This window comes from Dipodomys ordii, unplaced genomic scaffold, assembly GCF_000151885.1.
Source record: "Dipodomys ordii isolate 6190 unplaced genomic scaffold, Dord_2.0 Scaffold98, whole genome shotgun sequence".
Taxonomy (NCBI): Eukaryota; Metazoa; Chordata; class Mammalia; order Rodentia; family Heteromyidae; genus Dipodomys; species Dipodomys ordii.
The window spans coordinates 9,506,417-9,527,440 of record NW_012267314.1 but is presented as its reverse complement, the minus strand read 5'-3'; the positions used below and the strand labels follow the sequence as shown (position 1 = coordinate 9,527,440).

The 21,024-nt window shown below is 40.7% G+C and overlaps 1 protein-coding gene across 1 annotated transcript in view; it reads left to right on the top strand.

Annotated features, from left to right (window-relative positions):
• Aig1 (androgen-induced 1) overlaps nt 1-21,024 on the top strand; it is a 217,025-nt gene that overhangs the window by 31,893 nt on the left and 164,108 nt on the right. Inside the window, exon 2 of the mRNA XM_013027025.1 lies at nt 14,600-14,755. Within this exon, the coding sequence (XP_012882479.1) occupies nt 14,600-14,755 (156 nt within the window). The remainder of the gene's footprint in view (nt 1-14,599; nt 14,756-21,024) is intronic.

Below are 21,024 nucleotides of genomic sequence, written 5' to 3'. Positions count from 1 at the left end.
CAGGAGTCCTGTTCTGACAGGCATGGGAGTGCCTGCAAGCTTGAAGCTGGCACTCTACCCCTCATGACCTATAACCATCAGAGGGCTTATGTGACTTAAGGACTTCGGTCATTGAGACTGAATTGAAAAGCAGGACCACAGGTATCAGCATATAGGAACTGCCTGTAGTTGATGACAGTGTATTGAGTGTGAGTGCGCTTCTTGCTACAGAGCAGGGTCTCAGTCCTCCTCAGTTTATTCATCCATAGGTCCATAAGTAGTAGAGAGATCACACCAGATGTGCTAGCTGCTCTATCAATTAAGTAGAGGCAGAATGCCACAGCATTTTCAGCTGGACTCTCAACATTGCTGGTTAGGGTTAGCTTGCTGTGGTTTTATGCTTTAATTTAGTCCAAATGTAGCCCCTTTTTTTGTTCTGGGCATGGAACCAAGAACTAGTGATACTGGAATGAATGCAATGTTTTCTTTGTCACTGATGGGCTCACAATCTTGATAGTGGTTATCATCTTTCCTGGGTGAAATTCTTTTACTTCGTATAGTTATTGAACATTTCTTTAGTGCTCTTTCCCTGAGAGGGGCACTGGTCTGGAATTTGGAGGGGGATGTGAGTAATAATTGGTCAAACCTTAGCTTGACATTGGTAAGATAGTGGTGTGTGGTTAAGTTCATTTGCCTAACATGATAAAGAAGAGATTAGACGTTCCATCAGAAGGCATGCTTCATCTTTAGGCTTCAAAGCATACTTGCTGAATGAACAAGGCAGGCTCTTGTTTTTGTAAAGTATGAAAATGAAAAGAATTAAAATTTTCATCCCTTTGGCAAATATTCATTGAGTGTCTGAGATTCAGCAGGGAATACAATACCTAAAAATCCCTGCCCTCATGGAGTTTAGACTCTAGTATGGATGCCAGGAGTGGGGTAGGGAGATAAAACCTGTTCTTTGAAAAAGAGTAAGATGAGGCCAAAGAACAAGGGTCAGTGAAGGAAGGTAAGGGAGAGTGGCTACTGGCTTACCATGGCAGGAGGAACTCACTACACATTAATGTTTGAATGAGAAGCTGAAGGAAGTAAGAGAGGAGGGAAACCATCCTGATGTGGAATGAGGGACAACCAGAAGGACCACAGAGAAAGGCTTGTGGGATGAGTCATTAAGAATGATGGCTCTTATTGGGTCTGAGGTAGAACATGAGCAAAGGGACATGATCTAACCTGTGGGGCCTCATTCTGTCTACTGTATAGAGAAGTGGCCAGTCCTGTAGCACACTGTCCCAACGGTCCAGGTGAGAGATGATAGTGAGGCGCTCTACCATCCAAAGTCAGAGTCTGGAGATTGGTTAAGATAGAATCAATAGTATTTGGCAGTGGTCTACATTAGCAAGGTTGAACTGGCGTCACTGGAAATTCCTAGCCACTGTCTTAGAAATGAGGTGGCTCTGGGAGTATCAGATTTCTTGTCCAACACAAAGGTTCCTCTCTGCCTAGCGCATCCCACTCATTCACCAACACTGGATTTGGTTGACTGAGTGGCTTATCCCTCTGTTACTCAAGGTTTTTCCTTTGACGCATCTTACGCAATGTTTCTGGTTAGTCTTAGAACCATGGGCTCTTGTCTGTAACCCCTATTTAGTGCATTGGTTGGAGTGCCTAGGACAATCACAGCGTAACAGGAAGATAACATCACTAAGCAGATTTTTTCTTCTCGTGCTATATATTTGAGGAGATTTCATCCAGGTTATTTGGAAGTCACAAAAGTAAACTTGGGCTTTGTATATTTACTGAAACATTTTGTCTGGGCTCAGCATCAAGAATAGATTGAAAACAAAAACGGAAGCAGATGTTATGTGCACTACATATAAGCTTCCTCATAGACAGGATGTAAATCTGGAATCATTTGATAATATATCCAATTCAGCCCTACCATCTAATGTCAGTAATGATAGAAGAGATGGAATTGATTTGCTCTTATTTGCCCATGGATCATTTTTAGCTACATGATTTCTTCCATCACTTATCAATCTGAAATATCAAATTCAGGGGCTGCAATTTAATCAAGAGACATATTGACTGTAAGTTGAACTTATCACATAATATTAAGAATGAAATATATATCTATTTCACAATATTTAGCAACTATGACTTTGCAATACACAACGCTTTACTACCTAACTCATTTATCTTTCATTTCTTTTCTCCTTCCTTCATCCCTCTCTTTCCCTCTCCCCTTTATCCTTTTTTCCTTCCCTCCCTTTTACTCTTCCTTCATCTCTCTCCCCTTCTCTTTGCTTTTCTTTCTCTCTGTCTCTTCTCTCTCTTTGCCTTCTCTCCCTTTCTCACTCCTCCCTCTCTCTTTCCTCTCTGTCTCTGTTTCTCCTCCCTTTCCCAACAGGCAAAATTGTCATAGAAACGTTACCGTAAGCTAAATACAGAAGCTAATAGAGCTGTGTGCTAGGAGAAACTCCAAGCTATGTCTTTTTAGCAACCTGGTTGCTAAATTCATTTGGATTGAGTAAGTCTTTTTTTTTTTAATTGTGAGAATACCATACAGAGGAGTTACAATTACATGGGCAAGATGACAAGTACATTTCTTATCAAGCATTGTTGCCTCCTCTTTGTTTCCCCTTCCCATCCCTTCCCATACTCCCCCACTTCCCCCCAACCTGATCATCTATCCCCCACCAAAGTTGTAAAGTTCGTTTTTCGACATAACGACTTGTACATCTCATTGTTGCAATGGGTCCACTTGTACTCCTATTTAAACAATTTGTTTTTGCCCTTCCCCTCCACAAATTATACCAACATCAAATACAGTGAAAGCAGGGGTTATACAATGGGGGAGGGACATGCAAAGCAACATAGAAATCATCTTATAAATACGTTAGAAACAATTGCATGAAAGAAAAAAATCCATTTGAATACTTGGGGTTCATTCCCCTAACATCAGCTTATCTGACCTTTTCTGCTTGACTCAGACATATACTAGTTATTGCAAATAAGGGAAACCATGGGACCTATGTTTCTTTGGGCCTGGCTTACTTCACTTAATATAATTTTTCCAAGTCTTTTCATTTCCTAACAAATGGGGCAATGTCATTCTTTCTGATGGAGGCATAGAATTCCATTGTGTGTACATACCACATTTTCTTGATCCATTCATCTACTGAGAAGCATCTGGGTTGGTTCCAGATCTTACCTATAGTAAATAATGCTGCAATAAACATAGTTGTGCTGGTAGCTTTAGTATGGTCTTGTTTGTGATCATTTGGGTAAATGCCCAAAAGTGGGATTGCTGGGTCATAGGGGAACTCTATGTGGAGTCTTTTGAGGAACCTCCATACTGCTTTCCAAAGTGGTTGAACAAGTTCACACTCCCACCAACAATGCAGTAGGGTTCCCTTCTGGCCACATCCCCTCCAGCATCTGTTGTTATTAGAGTTCTTGATTATAGCCATTCTAACTGGGTGAGGTGGTATCTCAATGTTGTTTTGATTTGCATTTCTTTTATGGCTAGGGAGGTTGAGCATTTCTTCATGTGTCTATTGGCCATCCTTCTTTCCTCTTCAGAGAAGTTTCTTTTTAAGTCTTTAGCCCACTTATTTATTGGGCAGTTGTTTCTTTGAAGATTTGTTTTTGGGTTAATTTTTTGAGTTCCAGGTATATTTTAGATATGAGACCCTTGTCCGTTGTATGGCTGGTGAAGATCTTCTCCCAATCCCTGGGCTACAAACTATAGTTATTTGATTTTGTTCAGGTAAAACTTTTTGTTATTTATTTAAAGTAACATTATGAATGATTCTGATTTTAAAATATTTCTCATGAAAATCTTACTTGGAAGTTGTAAACACCTAAACTTAGGTGTTTATTACATTTAGGACATGAAGTTTCATCAGCTTGTTATTCCCCTTTTTCTATTCTCTTTAAGATTTAATGTGTTAGCATGGTTATTCATATAAAATTTAGCATACTTTCTAGTCTCTAAAATAATGGGCAAATAGTTTTTATCATTCTAGTGAGGAAAGTACTGCTGGTTTTCAAAATTAATGCACTTCAAAAGTTAATATAAGTCAGACATCTTTTGTGTAGTGAGTTCTTAAGAGTTCTTAGTGTAGTTTCTCCCTGAATTTAGTTTTAATTTTGTTTGACTTCTTATTTTTGGTCCACAAGTTTCCGTCTTTCCATTTTGGCATCAGTCTTTTCAGGTTATGCCCTTGGCACCTATGACATCCATCTTCAAGCCTCATACTCTCCTTTCTGCTTTCAGGGTTTTTTCCTCTGTCCATGCTATCCTCTTAATTAGTCATCTCTGAACACTTCAGTACCTTGGTAACTTGCTGGGATTGCTTTGCAAACCTTCTAGTTCTTTATTTCCCATCTTCATGTCTTGTACCAAGGGCACACACTCAACATTACTGGCAAACCATTCACAAAACAGTGGCAACACTCAGCAGTAATCTAGCTCTGTGGTCTCCAGTGGCATTTCCGGACCATCTTCTGTCAAATCCGTTCTTATTCCACTCCACAGTCTTTACCACCATTACTACTTGGGTAGTGAGTGAATGAGTATTAACACTATACCCTAGATGGTGTACAGGAGCTCTTAACAAAACTCTATCCTTATGCAGTCTGCAAGAGAGTCAGACACTAATATTTATATTGTTATTGTTGTTATTATTTAATAGCAACACTTATTATTACACTTGAAGCAATGGTAAAAGTGACCTAGAGACTGTAAACTGGGGCAGGGAGGTGAAGACATGAAGTGGGTGATGGGTAAGGCTTACTATGATCATTGCCTTGCTTTGCTTTGTAGCTTACTATTTGTGTGTCCTTGGGCTATAACATTCTAGTCTTCCATGTTTCTTTTTGGACTTTATTTAAATAGTATACTTTTTCTTCCAGTCTTCTTCAGCTGCTTATATGATTGATCTAGACTGCTGGCTGTAACTTTAGGAGATTAGTTTCACTGTGGAACACTGAAATGCCTCTGTTCTTTGTGTTTTCATGATCCGATGCTTCTCACAGGGGTCCCGCGGCTCCTCCTGTGCAGTATACATTAGCATTGACTCACCCGCCCTGGGAGGGCTTTTTCCTGCCTCCCAGGGACTGTGGACCAGATCTTTCCCAGGAGATGCAGAGAGCTTCTCTGCCAGCCAGCGTGCCGCAGACACCCCCTTCTACGGGGAGATTCAAGCCCACCATTGACAAGGGAGGCTTCCAAATTTTTCTTGCCTTGGGTTTACTCCCTGAGTACCAGGGTACCCTTTTCTAACCTCTCCATGTTGTCCTCCCCTATGATACAGGAATAATCCTCTACATTACATTTTTTTCCTATTAAAAAAATCAGTCAGGTCAATCATAAAGCCTATTGTAAACTTCCAATGTTGTAAATATTGTTGTTGTTAAAGTACAAATAAATCATATGACACATTTTAGTTATAATTCAAAATTATAGCTAATAAATGACTCCCTGTCCTCAAACAATGTTTATTCCTTAATGGGAATTTCAAGCAATAGCATTGTTAAGAAAATATTGGATGTAGTTAATTAGGATATTGTGAACTGGATATATTTCTTAGTTCCCTTTGTCATAAATAAGAGGACCACTTATTATATTTTTAAGCTGGCTAGTCTAAAGGACAAAAGCATGATTGCATACGATCCCATAGCACATTCTCTTCTTTAGCTTTTAAGAAATACCCTAAGCTGTTGGGCGCCGGTGGCTCACGCCTGTAATCCTAGCTACTCAGGAGGCTGAGATCTGAGGATCGCGGTTCAAAGCCAGCCCGGGCAGGAAAGACCGTGAGACTCCTATCTCCGATAAAGCACTAGAAAAAACCGGAAGTGGCGCTCTAGCTCAAGTGGTAGAGTGCTCGCCTTGAGCTAAAGAGCTGAGGGACAGCGCCCAGGCCCAGAGTTCAAGCCCCATGACCAACAAAAAAAAAAAAAAAGAACTACCCTAAGCTGTTCATGGCATAAGCCTCCTCAACTCTCTTGGATAAGGCATTATTTTCTGAACCAAGGAGTACTCCTATTTGCACTGTTCCAAGCTTGGCATTCTCTTTTGCTGTGTCAGTAATGAGATGATGCAGTGTGTCAAGAACTTCATCTTTTGTCTGAGATCCTCATGGTCACTTACGTGGGGTGGTAGTGGAACTCTTCTAGCACCAGCCTGAATTACAAGGGTCTTGGGCCCATAGAAACACTCTTTTATCTAGTGGAGTTATTGCAGACATTGACAGTGAGTACAAATGAAAGCAATGGTTCATCTTGTACATGGAAAGTGACTGACCTGGTAAACTCTAAAGTGATACATTCAAAAAATTAATATGACAGAGCACAAGCAGTATGAATTCTAACAGCACATATTGCCCTGAAAGAAGTAAAACCTCCCAAAACTCATCAGGAAACTTTTGCCTGAAAAGTCCTGTTTCCTAAATCAGAAACCGGCATTTAGAAATAGGAAACTGCAGCCAGTGTAAGTGGCTGATGTTTGTAATCCTAGCAACTTCTCAACAGCTAGCTAAGATGTGGAGGGAGGATCATAGTTCAAGGGTAGCCTCAGCAAAAGTTCATGAGACCCCATATCAACCAATAAAAAAACAGAGCATAGTAGCAGGGGGTCTCTCATTCTAGCTACAAAGAAAGCATAAATAGGAGGACTATAGTCTAGAATAGTCCAGGCAAGTGGTGAGACCCTATTTGAGAAAGTGACTAAAGCAAAATATGTTTCAAAGTATGGTTCAAGTGGTAGAACACCTGCCTGGCAAACATGAGGCCCTGAGCATCACAAAAAGACAGAGACAGAGAGAAAGAAGGAAACAAAGAAGCAGAGAAACAAAGAAGCAAATTGCTTTAATAAATCTCATAACCATTCAGTTTCTTTGCCAGCAATTTAACTACAATTATATAGACAGAGCCTTTACACAGAGTTAGTCTGGACTGACTCAAATCAATAGATTTAAAATATTTAAAATAGAAGCTCCTAAGGACAGAAGCCATATCTTTCTATTGACTTTATTAATGCAGTTTCATTTGCATGTATGTGTAAGCTCTAATAACATTCAGTTCCCTTTCCTAAATGTGGATTGTGCATATGTTCTATATGACTATCTGATTTCTGTATCATCCATTAATTAAAACCTTTTCCAACCTTGATTTAAGCCAAGGACTTACAAATATAGGTTTCGGGTTTATCTAGCTCTTTGATGCCTTCTCTTGGTACTGAAATAATCTCCTGACATACATTGTCACTAGAGGTAAAACTTAGGGGAGGAAAGTACACTGTTCAAGGTTAGAAATTTTTTAAAATTTTTTTGGGGGTCCGGTCGTGGGGCCTGAACTCTTGGCCTGTGCGCTGTCCCTCAGCTCTTCAGCTCAAGGCTAGCACTCTACCACTTGAGCCACAGCGCCACTTCCGGCTTTTTTTTTTCTGCATATGTGGTGCTGAGGAATCGAACCCAGGGCCTTAAGCATGCAAGGCGAACGCTCTACCACTGAGCCAACTTCCCAGCCCATGGGTTAGAAAATTTTATGCACTTCTGGACAGATTTGCCTTACTCAAGATGCAACAACATTTCCTTTTCATAATGATCACGGTGCTTAAAGCTAAGCATCATATACTTAGCAAATGTCAAGCCTACTAAGCTGGAAGTAAGGCATGTTTGACATATTTGCTTTTGTAACTTAACACACCATCATTTGATAGTATGCATTTCTGTATTCATTGTTTACTCAGGACTTTGAAATAATAGTTAATCAATAAATATTTGTTAAATTTGGAAGTGGGAGGCAGAGAGATCATGGTTTACTTTTCAATGCATCGATTTCTCTACAGAGAAGCATTTAGATGTGGACCTGCTCAAGGACTCCAATGGCTGACCCATGGTGTATTCAAGTGATTCGTGCCAACACTCACAGTGAGAAGTCTTTAAGCCCATGTACTTTTTGAGTAGCTGCCCTTACTTATTTGTGAAGATGTAGTCAGAACACCATGTGGAGGGGATTTTTCTGTCGTTTGTGGATTAGAGCAGCATCTCTGGGAGGGTCTCTCTCTCTCTGCCTCTCTAGAGCAACCATGGGACACAGGATAATTGCACTATTCCTTTGTGAACCACATCCAGATGCTTTCTTTGGATGACGGTACTTGCTGCTTATGCACTGCAAGTCATTATGTGATATTGTGACGGGCTTTTATTGACAAGCTTTCCTTCTCAAAACTGCTTATCAGAGTACATTATTTCTGACTTGAAAAAGCTTATTTTTCTTTCTCTCTGTCTGAACGGATTGCTTGCCAGTGGTGACTTATGGCTGGTTTCATCGATTTTTATAATGAGACAGAGCAGTATGAGGTAAATATCTGTGCCTACACGCAAGGATTCTAAATCACATCCTTCAAACCACAAGCTTGATGCTACAGTCTGGCCATCTCAGAAATGTGCGTGGTGAAGGCTTCTTGAAAAATCTCAAGCTTAGTGTACACCACTAACATGACAGATTTGAAAAAGAGAGTTATACTCATTAGTGAGAAGCTCCTATAGGCCTTAGGCTAATCTCCTCTTACCATCATAGAAGATCATTTACCAGGTTAGTGCATTGGACGAGGATGGTCTAGCTGGAAGAAGGAAGCAGAGAGCAAGAGTGAGCCAGCATGGAGGACTTTAAAATGCAACAGAGTAGCATTTAAACATGTACCCGTCCAGGGAGTCCAGGTAATTGACCCATTGGTGGCGCTGTCGTTTGTGACAGGCAAGCAAGACACTGGGAACCAAGGGAAAAGCAATCCTTGGAGAGTTCCCTCATGTTAGTTCTTAGAACCAAGGTGAGTGGTTGGATTGAATTCTCACTGTCTCATGGTGCTGAGTTGTCTTTACCCCTCACTTTTGATTCTCATCAAGGGAAACGCATTGTGTGCTATTGAAAAGTCAGTGGAATGACAGGGCTGCTGGCTGGTGGCTCTTATCTTGTCTCTGTGGGTTATTTAACTCCAGTTACATTCACTCCTCACTCTACATATGTTGCAAAGGTTGGTTTCTAGTAGGAACATCGTAGGAAGTTTTACGAACTCAAAGCACAGTGACTTTTCATGCCTTGTCTAGCCTCAAGATAGTTGACCATAGGTGAGATTTGGGAAGACCATAAGCTCACATTATGTCTATAAATGAGTTACTTATATTTCTGCGTAGGAGAAATGTCTCTTCCTCTCCCTTTCACTTACACACAACACACACACACACACACACACACACACACACACACACACACACACACAAGTATATTATACCTGTATATCCAAATAGATGAACAGACAGCAGATCTAGATAGACACACAGCTTTTGTGTAGACTACCTGACTCCCCTTTGATTCTTCTTGGATTGAATTCATGGAATGTCACATAATACCTCATGTTCTCTAACTAGAAGATTCCAGGTAGGTTTTTCATTACTTCCTTATCATTTCCCCTTTAATTAATGTTCTCGTCCTCTGAAGAAGACTCCTCCAGACCTTCCTTTATGACATCAATAAATCTCGCTGCCTCCTTCCCATCTGTTCTCTCCACAGTCCTCCTCCTTTCTGTGATCCATGTCACTCCAGCTTCCGTTGCTACTCTAAGAGGTCCGTCTTCATCTTTAACTTCTGTCTACTTTGTCTAAAATTAACTTGAACAGAAGCAGAATCTTTAAGACAAACATAATGGCAGACGTATACTAATTCTGTGAAAGTACACCGTAGTCAAAATATGTTCATAATTTCTCCTGCCATTTCCGTGCTTCCCCTGTCCCTCCCCAGATCAGATAAACTTATGAAGGGTCAACCAATTCATCAGTGATACTCACTAGATACTATGTTGGGAGTGGACTATACAGCTTGGGAGGGAGGCATGTCACAAGGGAAAATACTGGGAAAAAATGAAGGAGGGGATGATACTGTCCTAAAGGAAATGTACTCAATACCTGACTTAGTTAACTTCAACTCTCCATACACCACTTTATAGTAAAAAAAATTTTTACATGGAGCTTTTACTATCAACCAAAAGAAAAGCAACCATTGCCAAAAACAGAGAGAAAGATTTTTCAAAGTCCTCATGGTATTTAGGAGGAAAAGATATTTGAATGAAAAAAAAAAGTGTTCATAGACATCATATATTCCAGGCCCCAGAAATCTTATAGTAGAGATAGCTGTACTCTGAACTTTAAAAATCATACAGTGATTTCATTTCTTAAATCATGTGTTGTTTTTCCTCTTTTGATGAATTTTTGGGTCTTCCCTAAGTGAGGGAGATATACAAAAAGTCAGCAGCAGATTACGTAATGAATATACATATATATAGTTACAGTATATAGGTATATATACATATATATATACATACATACATATACATACATATATGTATATATACCTATATACTGTAGCTTCCTATGAAATGAAATTTTAACTGATGGTAGTGAAGATGACATATTATAATGAAATAAAACATTCTGGTTAAACTATACTGTGTGTATTTGGGGATAAATAGTCGAGTCAAATGAATGTTCCCCTGTAATTCAGAGTGTAATTGTTTAATCATTTCCAGAGAAGGGAAATACTATTACATTTTAATGTCAAAACCAACTATGTGTATAAAAAGGATAAAAACTATGAATGGAATTTAGCTATATTTTTGTACTTAGGAAAATGATTTCTAAATCTAAAATGACTCAGTAAATTACTAAGGTTTCTGGACTAGAAGAGTTGAGGAGGTGGAAGAAAGCTGTGAAAGAATTGAAGAGAATGTTCTAGAGGAACAAGCATTAAGATACTCCAGAATAGCCTGGACGGGAATTGTTCTTTCATTCTGATAAACTGTTATTTATATTTCTTGGAGAGAGATGATACATTTGACCACTTTATTTCTACATGGGGTGTAAAATAATAAGAGCAGCCAGCCTGCTAAGATCTCAAAGCCAGATGGTATGTATGTGTCACGCTGAGTCAACCGTTTGGAAATGCCAGCTCTGCAGAATGACTGGGGCTGAATCATACTTCAAGGTAATCCTATGTCAGACCACTTGCACCTCTCCATGCAGCCTTCACATTTTAACACTCAGCTTAGTGAGTTTCAAGTTGCAATGGATGGCATGAGACATGCAAGCAATAGACAACACTAGGTAGAATGTCTCTAATGAAATTTGCTCACTGCCCTCTCAAATCCAATTATAAAAGCGGTGGGGTTTATATTTTTACCCAAGGCTACCCTCCGGTGTCCACACTTCTACTTGACAATAATGGATGTTCTATTGCTGAGGTCATGGTTGGAAGCAGGTAATTTTTTTTTTTTTGTGGTACTGAAGATTAAACCTAGAAGAGCCTCATGCATGCTAAGCAAGTGCTTTACTATTTTAGCTACATGCCCAGCCTTTTTATTTGTAATTTGTTTTGGAAGTAGCATCTCACTAACTTTACCTAGGTTGGCCTCGAACTTTCAATCCTTCTGTCTCCATCTTCAGGGTAGTTGGGATTATAGGCATGCACCACCTTGCCATCCTTGGAATCAGGTACTCAAATCAAGGACTCTTTAATCCTGTGCCTGAGTAAGCCATCCACATAACTCTCCACAGATTTATCTTTTTTAAAGAACTCATGTTCCTTGTTCTGAATTGATCCTTTGCGGATTATAATGTGACAGTGGGATGTCCTGTTCTGGTCTGGTCTATCTGGGGTTAGGCAAAATGAACCCTAAGATAAAGACGCAAGTGGTTTTTCCTTGCTTGCTATTGTATCTAACATATTTAGAAGGTGATTGATTTGTTGCTTTGTATGTCCCTCCCCCACAGTATAACCCCTGTTTTCACAGTATTTGATGTTGATATAATTTGGGGAGGGGAAGGGAAAAAACAAATTGTTTAAATAGATGCTATGTCAACTTTGGCGGGGGGCGGGGTGTAGTCGTGGAGATGGAAGGGCAGGGATGGTAGGGGAAAAACAAAGGAGGCAACAAAGCTTGATAAGAAATGTACTTATTACCTTGCTCATGTAATTGTAACCCCTCTGAACAGTATTTTCACAATAAAAATACTAAAAATTAAAAAAAGAACTTATGTTTTTCTAAAGAGGTAATAAGTAGAATTGTATTTCTCTTTTACAAATAAGTCATCAGTAAATTATTTCTAATAGAAATCTGAAAATTTTCCCTGATTCTATGCCTGGTGAGTAAAATTTTGACCATAGGGAACAGATTTTCTGTTCTGCCCATCATTTGGATTGACCTCTGCCTCACTAATGCACAGTTTGCTGTTTCTACTCAGAGTTCTGGGTCATCAACACCTTCACCCCCACTTTAGGATGTTTACAAATCATTGGTGCTTAGTGATCCAGAATTCTTCCTTCAGATGGTCCAAGAAAAATATGGCAGATGTAAGCCATTCAATTTGTAATTGATTTGGCAATGTAAAAACTGATAGCTTCTTTGATTAAATGGTCTGGTATGCTGTGTTTATATTACTGTGGAACAATCTTATATCATTAAGTACTAAAAATCTGTGGAGATCATTTTATTTAAGTTTGGCAAATGAAAGTTGCTCCCTATCACTTCAGACTATTGTGTTTAATTGACATCTTTATGAGTCAAGGATCAGCTTCCTAACAAGCTTCCTAACACTTCCTTGGGTGGAAAGATGTCTAAATCAAAGAGAGTAAAGTCCAAGAAACATTTCTTCGTATTTGGACAGAGTCCTCTCTTTTCTTATTCAAGCTATACTCATTCATATGTTCTTACTTCTTAAGATTATTTGCTAAATCTTGCTGGTCAATACAGCCACATTACACATGCGATGTTTGCAAGGAGAGGTGGAGCCAAGGGTAGAGGGTAGGTGAGTAAAGAGAGGAAATGGTGGAGAATGCAGTCATAGAGTCCAATGCATAGTCTACAAAACTAATAAAATCAAGGGAAAGGGCAGGTTTGAGAGATGATGATTGTTGAAAGGAGTGACATTGATCAAGATATATTTTCTTCATAAGCTGCTTTGTTGAATAGCAACTATTATAGGTAATAATAAAAAATTAAAAACCAACTAAAATAATGCACACGTTCATTTGATAACTGATATTCTTTCTATTGGTCAGGTTTAGGTGTGAGTGTGTGTATGTTCTCATGCATGGGGGTGCATGTTTCTGTGCATATTTTGCACTTGTCCCAAAGTGAACAAAAATAGAAGTAGTGGTTTTTTTAATTATATTTTTTGTAAAAATATTGTACAGAGGGGTTACAGTTACATGAATAGGGTAATGAATACATTTCCTATAGAGCATTGTTACCCCCTCCTTTGTTTTCCCCCTACCGTCACTTCACTTCCCACCTCCCCAACTCCTACCCACCCCCCAACATTGTAAAGTTCGTTTTCAACATAGTGTCCTGTACATCTTGTTGTCACAGTGGATCAGCCTGCATCCCCATGTAAGCATTCCACTATATCCCTTCCCCCCCCCCAAATTATAAAAATGTATATACAAGATGCAGAACACTGGCATCAAATCCAGTGAAAACAGGGATTATACCATCGGGGAAGAACATACAAAAGAAACAAAAGAATCACATAGTGCATTATAAGTACATTAAAAACAGTAGCAAGAAAGATAAAAACCTCTTGTGTCCCTTTCTTGGGGTACATTTCGCTTAATATTATCTCATGTGGTCATATGTACTAGCCTTTGACCTTCTCTGCTTGTCCTAGACATATACTAGTCATTGCAAACAAGAGAAACCATGGGACCTATGTTTCTTTGGGCCTGGCTTACTTCACTTAATATAATTTTTTCCAAGTCTTTCCATTTCCTAACAAATGGGACAATGTCATTCTTCTGATGGAGGCATAGAATTCCATTATATATATATATACATATATATATATATACCACATTTTCTTGATCCATTCAGCTACTGAGGGGCATCTGGGTTGGTTCCATATCTTAGCTATGGTAAACAATGCTGTGATAAACATAGTTATTCTGGTAGCTTTAGTATAACCTTGTTTGTGATCGTTTGGGTTAGTGCTCCAATAAAAAATCCTCAAAGAAACAACTGCCCAATTAATAACTGGGCTAAAGACTTAAAGAGAGACTTCTCTGAAGATGAAATAAGAATGGCCAATAGACATATGAAGAAATGCTCAACTTCTCTAGTCATAAAAGAATTGCAAATCAAGACAACGTTGGAATTCCATTTCACCCCAGTTAGAATGGCTATAATCAAGAACTCTAGTAACAACAGATGCTGGAGGGGATGTGGCCAAAAGGGAACCCTACTGCATTGCTGGTGGGAGTATAAAGTTGTTCAACCACTTTGGAAAGCAGTATGGAGGTTCCTCAGAAGACTCCACATAGAGCTCCCTTATGACCCAGCATTCCCACTTTGGGGAATTTACCTAAACAGTCACAAACAAGGAAGTAGTGTTTTTAAAATGTTTTCAAACCTAAAACAGCAATTGAAAGTGTCTTACTATTTGCTACTTGTGGAGCCCTTTTAAGAGGATTCTGGTATTTTCTTACTGTGTGTCCTCTTGCAGACCTGCAGCTTGTTCTCTGTTCTGTAGTCCTGTATTGACCAGTTCGGGTGGCCATCTCTCTGTAGGTCATCCAGGCTGTCTTCTTTGGCATCTGCGTGCTGACTGATCTTTCCAGCCTTCTGACCAGAGGAAGCGGGAACCAAGAGCAGGAGCGGCAGCTCAAGAAGCTCATCTCCCTCCGAGACTGGATGTTAGCTGTGCTGGCCTTTCCTGTCGGGGTTGTGAGTATGACATTGAATGCATTTACCCACAGAGGAAGCTTTAGAAACTCATGTCTCATTACAGGGTTATAAGAAAAAGAAAATGGGGGAGTGGCTCAGCAGAGATTGCTTTCTTTCTTTTGGTAGAGCTGAGAAGGAAACCCAGAACCTCACACATGCTAAGCATATCCTCTGTTACTGATCCACCTCCTAGTTCTGAGGTTTCTGTATTTGTTTGCTGCAGACTGGGTGGCTTAATCCACAAGAATTTATTTTCTCACCATGCTGGAGCCTGGAAGTCTGAGATCAAGGTATTGGCAGGTTAGTTTCTTCTGAGGATGTTCTCTGACTTCTAGATGGCTGCTTTCTTCTTGCCTTCTCTTTTCTCTGTGCTAGTCATGTCTTCATTCTCTCTCCCTCTCTTCCTCTCCCCCCCTCCCCTTTTTCCCCATACCCCCCTCTGGTTGTACTAGAGTTTGAACTCAGGATTTTTCCCTTGGAGGCAGGGGCTCTACCACTTAAACCACACCCAGCCTTAATTTGCCTTAGTTATTTTTTAAGAAAAAATTTTACATTTTTTTCCCTGGGCTGATTATAGACTGAGGTCTTCCTAATGAAACCTCCCACACAGCTAGAATTACAGGTGTCTGCCACCACACTTAAACTTGTTTAGTTGAGGGAGGTTCTTGTTAACTCTGTGCACATTGGCCTCAAACTGCTGTCTTCTCAATCTCTGTCTCCCAAGTAGCTAGTATTAATAGGTGTGGGCTTGCATTTCCTGTTTTTAGGAGATCAGAGTGTCCCGATATCCTCATAACCTTAGGTACTTCCTTAAAGACTACCATATTCTGATGCTTCTTGGGGTTTAAGAGTTCTGAGTATAGATTTCACAGGGTTTCACTTGTTAGTTTCTGCAGCAATTCCAACTTGAAATGTATGGCCCTTGGGCTCACTATTTTAATATTTTTTGAACTTGAGAGAGGAAGTCAGTAGGGGTTCATACCTCTTCACTCCCTCAAATATTACATTAGATAATATCACTGAAGTAAATGCTGCTTCATATTTGGGTCTTGTCTGGAATCATTAATATTCTTCATTTTACATTAGACTTCCTCCATGGCTCAATTTCCTTTGCACATCTGTTAATTCTCCATTGTCTTACACATAAGCATATTTTTCTAAAGGGCCCATGAGAGGATTTTAACCTGTGGTAGCTAAAAAATGAAAGAATTCTTGTAGATCTCAAATTGTGAGGACAAGAGTGTGTTACTTAATTCAATTTCAGGTCTTTCGCTTGCAGGCTGATTTCTGGGAATAACAGATTTCTGGGAATAACAGTGACGTGGGTAGCAAATGTACCAAATCCAAGGTTCATTGTGAGAAAAGTCAGAAAGTTGTCATTCAAATCCCTCCTTTGGCTCTTCCCATCTGCCGGGTCTTTAGCTGGCAGAGATCGCCACATGTTTGGCATTGATTTGCTCCCCTCACCGCTCCCCCACGCCCCCTCGTGCTGAGTTGTATTTTCTTAGGGAACCCGGATCATTGTAACCCCATCACAAGCCTCATTCCTTCATCCTTGCGCTCATACTGTGGGTGTTCACGTTGAAGCCATCTAGCCAGTCTGCTGCTGCAATGCTTTACATGTTCTTACATAACATTTCCTTCTTTGGCCTTGCCTTATAAAACTCAAATAGTTTTTATTGGAGTCGTCATCTAAGAGAAAATGTAAAGATACATACTTTCTGCACAAAAGAATTCAATCTGGAGATCCAAGTCCCTCTGTGTGAATGCATGTGTATTTTCTTCTTCATTTTAACCCATCATCCTCTTGAGTTTCTATTGAAGTGCATGGCTTCTGGAAGCCTTTGCTGGCTAGGAAGATTGTAGTAGTCATATGACACTACTTCCAAGAACATTAAATTTATTGTGTTTGTGAATAAATATAGCAAAATGAAACTCACTGAAAGCTATTGGGTAATCGGGGTAGGGTGGCTGAAGTGAGTGAGAGCCATTGGTGGACACTTAAAAAATGAATGATGGGAATGCGGGACTCATCCTGTGGGGGAGGAGGAAGTACTAGTAGGAAGTGGAGTGGGAAGTGGAGAAGATGAAGGAGGGTGAATATGAAAAAAAAGAATCGGGGCTGGGAAGGTGGCTCAGTGGTAGAGCGCTTGCCTTGCATGCCTGCGGCCCTGGGTTCGATTCCTCAGCACCACATAAGCAAAAAGAAAGAAAGCCGGAAGTGGCTCTGTGGCTCAAGTGGTAGAGCGCTAGCCTTGAGCTGAAGAGCTGAGGGCCAGCGCCCAGGCCCAGAGTTCAGGCCCCACGATCGGACCCAAAAAAAAAAAAAAGAAAGAAAAAAAAGAATCTATGTGCATATACGAAAATGGAACAGTGGAGCTTGTTTTGAAGGGTTTGGGAAGATGTGTGTGTGTGTGTGTGTGTGGAGGGAATGAGGATAGATGGGGTGGAGTGAGTCTAACTAATCCACAGGGCGTGCCTATTTGGGCATGTCAAAATGAAACCTTTATAACTAAAAGGTAGGAAAAATATAATAGATTATGTAGAAAACAACAGCAAGAAAACCAGCAAGCGAAGTGCTGTGGTACACTCTTCTGGCTTCGGCTGCTCAGGAGATTGAAACAGGCGCAGCCTTTGAGCCTAGGTGTGTGTCTGAAGTCAGCCGGGGCAGCATAGTGAGACCCCCTCCCCGCCCCCTACTGCTGCCATCTGAAAAAGAACTAAATAAAATCATAGGGCTGACAAGCTTCCTCTTGTCTCCCCTTCTCCTGTCCTGTGGTTTCAGGCTGTCTTTATGGCGAAATTCTGCCCTCTCAGCCTTGCTCCTCCCCTCACAGGGTGTGCGGGAGATGGAAGGAATGTGTCGATTCTCCAAGTCCTTCTAGAATTTGGTGTGTGCATGCTTTATGACTTGTAAATAGAGCTATGGCCTTTGGCTTCTTGTTTGTTTCCATCACCACATCTGATCATTTTTCTTCCTATTCCACTATTTTTGTTGTTGTTTCCTCTGTTTGGAAGAGGGGGGAGGAGTTAAAGATACTTGTCCTCACCACTCGTGTGTGTGTGTGTGTGTGTGTGTGTGTGTGTGTGCATGCACGTGCACGTGCACACGCACCTTGGCTGGTTGGCAGTTCCCTGTCTGCAAGCCGGATGTCAGCTGAGCATGCCTCCCCGGCTTCCTGCATTCCCTGGTGAGTGGGAAGTGATCAGTATTCTGTATATCCACAGAAGAACTTAAGGATTCAATGATAAATCAGAAATGGACAACTTCATAGACTATTTTTTTTTTTTGGCATCACTAGGACTTGAACCTGGCCCTTAGGCTTTCCTAGAAAAGTGCTCTACTGTGAGCAATATCTCAACCTCGTTCAATTTTCTGAAATCATTTTTTTTCTTGGCCACTGATACTTTATAATCATTATTTCCATTTACATATTCTTTCTCCTTTGAAGTCACTTACCTACCATTTCTTTTCCTGGCCTGGAGGGAGAGGCCCAGCCTGCAGAGCTTAACACTGCAGAGTGGGAATAGGGTTAGTGCTCAGCACGCCCCGAACACACAGATTTGAGACTTGCAGCCCGAGTGCATATAAATCCTTACCATGCATGCAAATGGTTCATGGCAACATTTGAAGTGAACAAACACCTTTTACCATGTTGGTTAGTGCAGTTAAAAAATCCTCTACAGCAACACTTCAAGCTCCCTCTATGTACCAGGGAGCACTGGCCTGAGGTGAAGGTGCCAAAGCTGGGCTTTGAGACCCACTGAGGTCTCCACAAGTCTCTCTCACTCCGTCACCCCAGCTGCCAGCATCTCCGTGCTTCCTGCTTGGCTTCTTCCGAGCCCCTGCGTTTTATTTGTCACTCTGTTACTAAGAAAACAGTATTATTTATGTAGGCGAAAAGGCAAGGGACATAAAAAGAAGGCTGTCCAGTTTACCTCCCTGCTCTAATTTTTCCTTAGAAACTTCATGGGACTGAGCTTTTCTTAGTGTTCTGTCTCTCTTCTCCCCCTCCTCCCCTTCCCCTTCCCCTCCTTTCTCTGTTACCCTCCTCTCCCTTGTCTCATTCTCTTCCTTTCCCCTTCTCCCTCTCCTCTTTCTTCCTCTCCCCTCCGCTCTCCTCCTCTCCTCTCTCTCCCCTCAGCTTCAAGAAGCCTTGGGTAGGTTATCTAGGACTTGTCACGTCTACACTAATGCTTCCTGCAGGAAGGAGTTTAATTGAGAGTTGACAGTAATTGCTTTAGTGATGTAGTGACCTGTAGACCTAGCATGTCTGCTTCACTGTCTCTTATCTCAAGGAGATATAAAAATAACAAAACATCCCAATCAAAGATAATTGAAGTAAACTTGGGTTTCAGCTTGACCTTGAAGAATTCCGGCAGGGCTGTGGGAATGAACATCCCTTGGATCTTCTTGATTTGTGTCCATTCCCATCAATGCAAAGCCAGCCTTGATTAGTAATGCTAATGGCCGGAAACCACCACCACTCCCCAAAGCCTTGCAACTCATTTCACAGGGATAACCCACGGGAGGCTCTTCTTACCGCATGCAGTTTATTTCTGAACCCTGTCACCCTTTTAAAGAAGCATTACAAATAATTTTCTGACAGTATGTGGTCCGCAAGCCCCAAAGTTTATTAGGAACAATCAAACCAAGAGCACTTTGGGTCTCCTGTGAGTTTGTTGACTTTTGTGCTGGCAGATACCATGATAGTTAAGAGAATAGGCTTAGACTTTCAACCCCCCAAACAAAAAAAATGAGCGTGATGAGTATAAAAATGCCCCTCTCAGAAAACCTACATGTGCTGCCAAGCTGCTCTTTTATGTCAAAGAATTCTGTATTTCCCATTAATTCAGCTCTGGCATCTTGTTCATTTGCAGCTGCTTATCACATCAGTAGTACCTCCTTGTCCTGGTATTGCCATAGGTTGCTTGGCCTGGCTTGTTCCAGTACATAGAAACATGGGCCCCTTTCTGGGCGGGTTGAAGTAGACCTTGGAGAATTGAATCTGGTCTCACCTGGACTGGGCATCAGTCCAGCACATGTTTTATGAACCATTCAGGAATTTGTCCTTCCTAGCTGAGTTTAGTCTCAAAGATGCTGGTTAAATGACCATTTCTGGTATTATAATGATGTCTTGTAAAGACTTAGTGAAGATATTATAGGTACCAACCTATTCAACAATCTCTAAAAGCTGTTTTATTTGTTGATAGAGACAGTGTGGTACCTGCTGGCTTAAAAGCTACTATAAAAATGGAATTCACATTTTCAAATACAAAATCCAAAAAGGAAAAGTATACTGATGTTATTTTCAAAAAGTAATTTTCAAAAACCATTATCAATCAATATACTAGCTAAGTCTGACCTATCTTGAGGACCATTTTTGCTATGTATGTAATTAAGATCAGCATAGAATTCATAAAACATTTTCATTTTGACTTTTATTTTTGTTCATGTGTTAGAGGTACCAGGCTGGAACTTGCGGCTTTGCACTTGCTAGGTCAAGTGCATGTATGTATGACTTGAGCCACATCCCCAGTCCTTCTGAATTTTAAATGTAAGAGACTGGCTTAAATGGGAGGCAAACATGCTAACATTACTTGTTAATGTTAATATAATTAAAGTAACACATAAGGGAAGACAGTTTGATTTTATTTGAGATTATAATGAAAAACACTTGTTTTTGTTTTTTCCTTTTGCTGGTACTAGGGTTTGTACTCAGGGGCCTCACTCTCATTCAGAACACTTGCTTACAACTGGTGCTCTACCACTTGAGCCATGCCTCTAGCCCAATATTCTTTCTTTTATCAGTCATGGGGCCTGAACTTTGTCAAACAGTGGACCTGGGTGCTGTCCCTCAGTTCTTTAGCTCAAGACTAGCGTTCTACCACTTGAGCCACAGCACCACTTCTGGCTTTTTCTGCTTCTGTGGTGCTGAGGGATTGAACCCAGGGCCTCATGCATGCAAGGCAGGCACTCTACCACTGAGCCACTTTCCCAGCCCCAGCCCAGCATTCTTTTAGTTAATTGGAAATGAAGTATCAAGAGCACAGACCTTTCTGCCTGTGCTGGCTTTGAACTGTGCTCCTCCAAGTCTCAGCCTACTGAGTTGCCAGGATTATACATAGGAGCCACGTGTGCCCAGCAGGGATGATTAAAAAATCCTGGCTTTCATACAACGGACAAGGGTCTCATATCTAAAATATACTTGGAACTCAAAAAATTAAACCCCCCAACAACAAATCCCCAAAGAAACAACTGCCCAATA